Here is a 1,534-nt window from a genome sequence, read left to right on the forward strand (position 1 = left end):
TAAAACATCTTAAAGACCTTTCTGTTTAACCAGATATAGCTCTCAAGTTGCTAGCGCTAAACCCACCAGTCTCCATTTAAAAAAGCAATACATTTAGCGGGTATAGAGACTATTTAAACATATTTCCACATGTAAATCTATAAACTACAGTATGTTTTTATTTTATTAATTATTTCATTCATATGTGATGGTTGAAAAAGCAGAAAGACACTACGGAATCCAACGGCTTTTCATAGTTTTATTTTTCTCTCAACTTTGAATGAAGTGTATTTTACAATGCCGAAATGACTGTTTAATGACATGGAGTCTGGTGGGTTTAGCAAATGCAATTTTGCAGATGTTTTTATGTTTAAAAAATGATCTTGCTCTTCAATAGAAAGGTCAACCTTCTTAGATATCCTTTCCACAATGTTGTCAGAGACTTAGAATATCAATGTGAGCCTGTCAGTGGCAAAACAAGTACTTTTGTGAAGGAAAATACAAGTTTGACAATAGCCCTTTTAACTTACATTGTAGCTTGTTTTGCTGCTGCTGACTGCAGCAATCTTGCTTAATACTTTTTTACATTTTACATTTCAAATTGCTTTGCAGCGGAAAGTAAAAATTTAATGGAATAAATACATAAATGTTCAATCCAAGCTCTGGCTCTAGCTATCTAACACAGATACGCATAAAAGTAGCATTTAATGAAGTAAATTAAGTTTCTCAATGACTAGAGAAATAAAAGAAGCCCTGGCACAATATTACATTCACAATAAAGATATTTACTGTTTTTTTGCTTATTTTTAAAATTCTAGTCTGCTTTTCTTTGTCTTTTCATGTTTACCTTTTTTAAAAATACATATTGGCCATTTTAGTTTCAAGCTATAATTTTAATAAATAAGATACTATTCTTAGCTGTTAATAACTGGTCCCCCTCTTGCTCTTTGTAACTCATTGGGGCCAAACTAAAGAATACCACCCAAGCAGTGAGTAAAACAACAAAATATGAGCAGGAGTGAAAACAAGCCCCATGGCCCTGGGAGGACTGGGACATGTTTAGTTTGGGCAACCTTGTGAGCGCTGCAAGGTTTAATGCAGTTCTCTTAGCTGTTTAATCTGTTTATGAGTGACTTGATAGGGTTTACATGTGTTGCTGTGGTGACAATCATATGCTTTTTGCCTAGGTCCATCGTTGGGTGAACTATGAGTCCATGTTAAAAGAGTGCCTGGTGGGCAGGATGGCCACCAAGGTCCCCACAGTCAATAAAGGTACACACACACACACACACACACACACACACACACACACACACACACACACCCCACCACCTCTGTCACATTAGGGAGGACTCGGGTTGTTACTTAACCTGTTAACTGTAGGTTCTCTTTCTTTAACAAAACAAATGCATGGCCTGTATACATCAATTCAATTTTCAATTTAATTTTATTTATAGTATGAATTCATAACAAGAGTTATCTTGAGACACTTTACAGATAGAGTAGGTCTAGACCATACTCCATAATTTATACGGACCCAACAGTTCTAGTAGTT

At 35.5% G+C, this 1,534-nt stretch overlaps 1 protein-coding gene across 2 annotated transcripts in view; it reads left to right on the forward strand.

Moving 5' to 3' along the window:
- Positions 1-1,534, forward strand: part of LOC116691601 (cytochrome b5 reductase 4) — a 28,072-nt gene that overhangs the window by 5,292 nt on the left and 21,246 nt on the right. For both annotated transcript variants that reach the window (XM_032519359.1, XM_032519360.1), the window contains one exon: positions 1,167-1,251. In XM_032519359.1, coding sequence (XP_032375250.1) covers positions 1,167-1,251 — 85 coding nt within the window. The remainder of the gene's footprint in view (positions 1-1,166; positions 1,252-1,534) is intronic.

Source organism: Etheostoma spectabile, chromosome 6, assembly GCF_008692095.1.
Source record: "Etheostoma spectabile isolate EspeVRDwgs_2016 chromosome 6, UIUC_Espe_1.0, whole genome shotgun sequence".
NCBI classification, from domain to species: domain Eukaryota; kingdom Metazoa; phylum Chordata; class Actinopteri; order Perciformes; family Percidae; genus Etheostoma; species Etheostoma spectabile.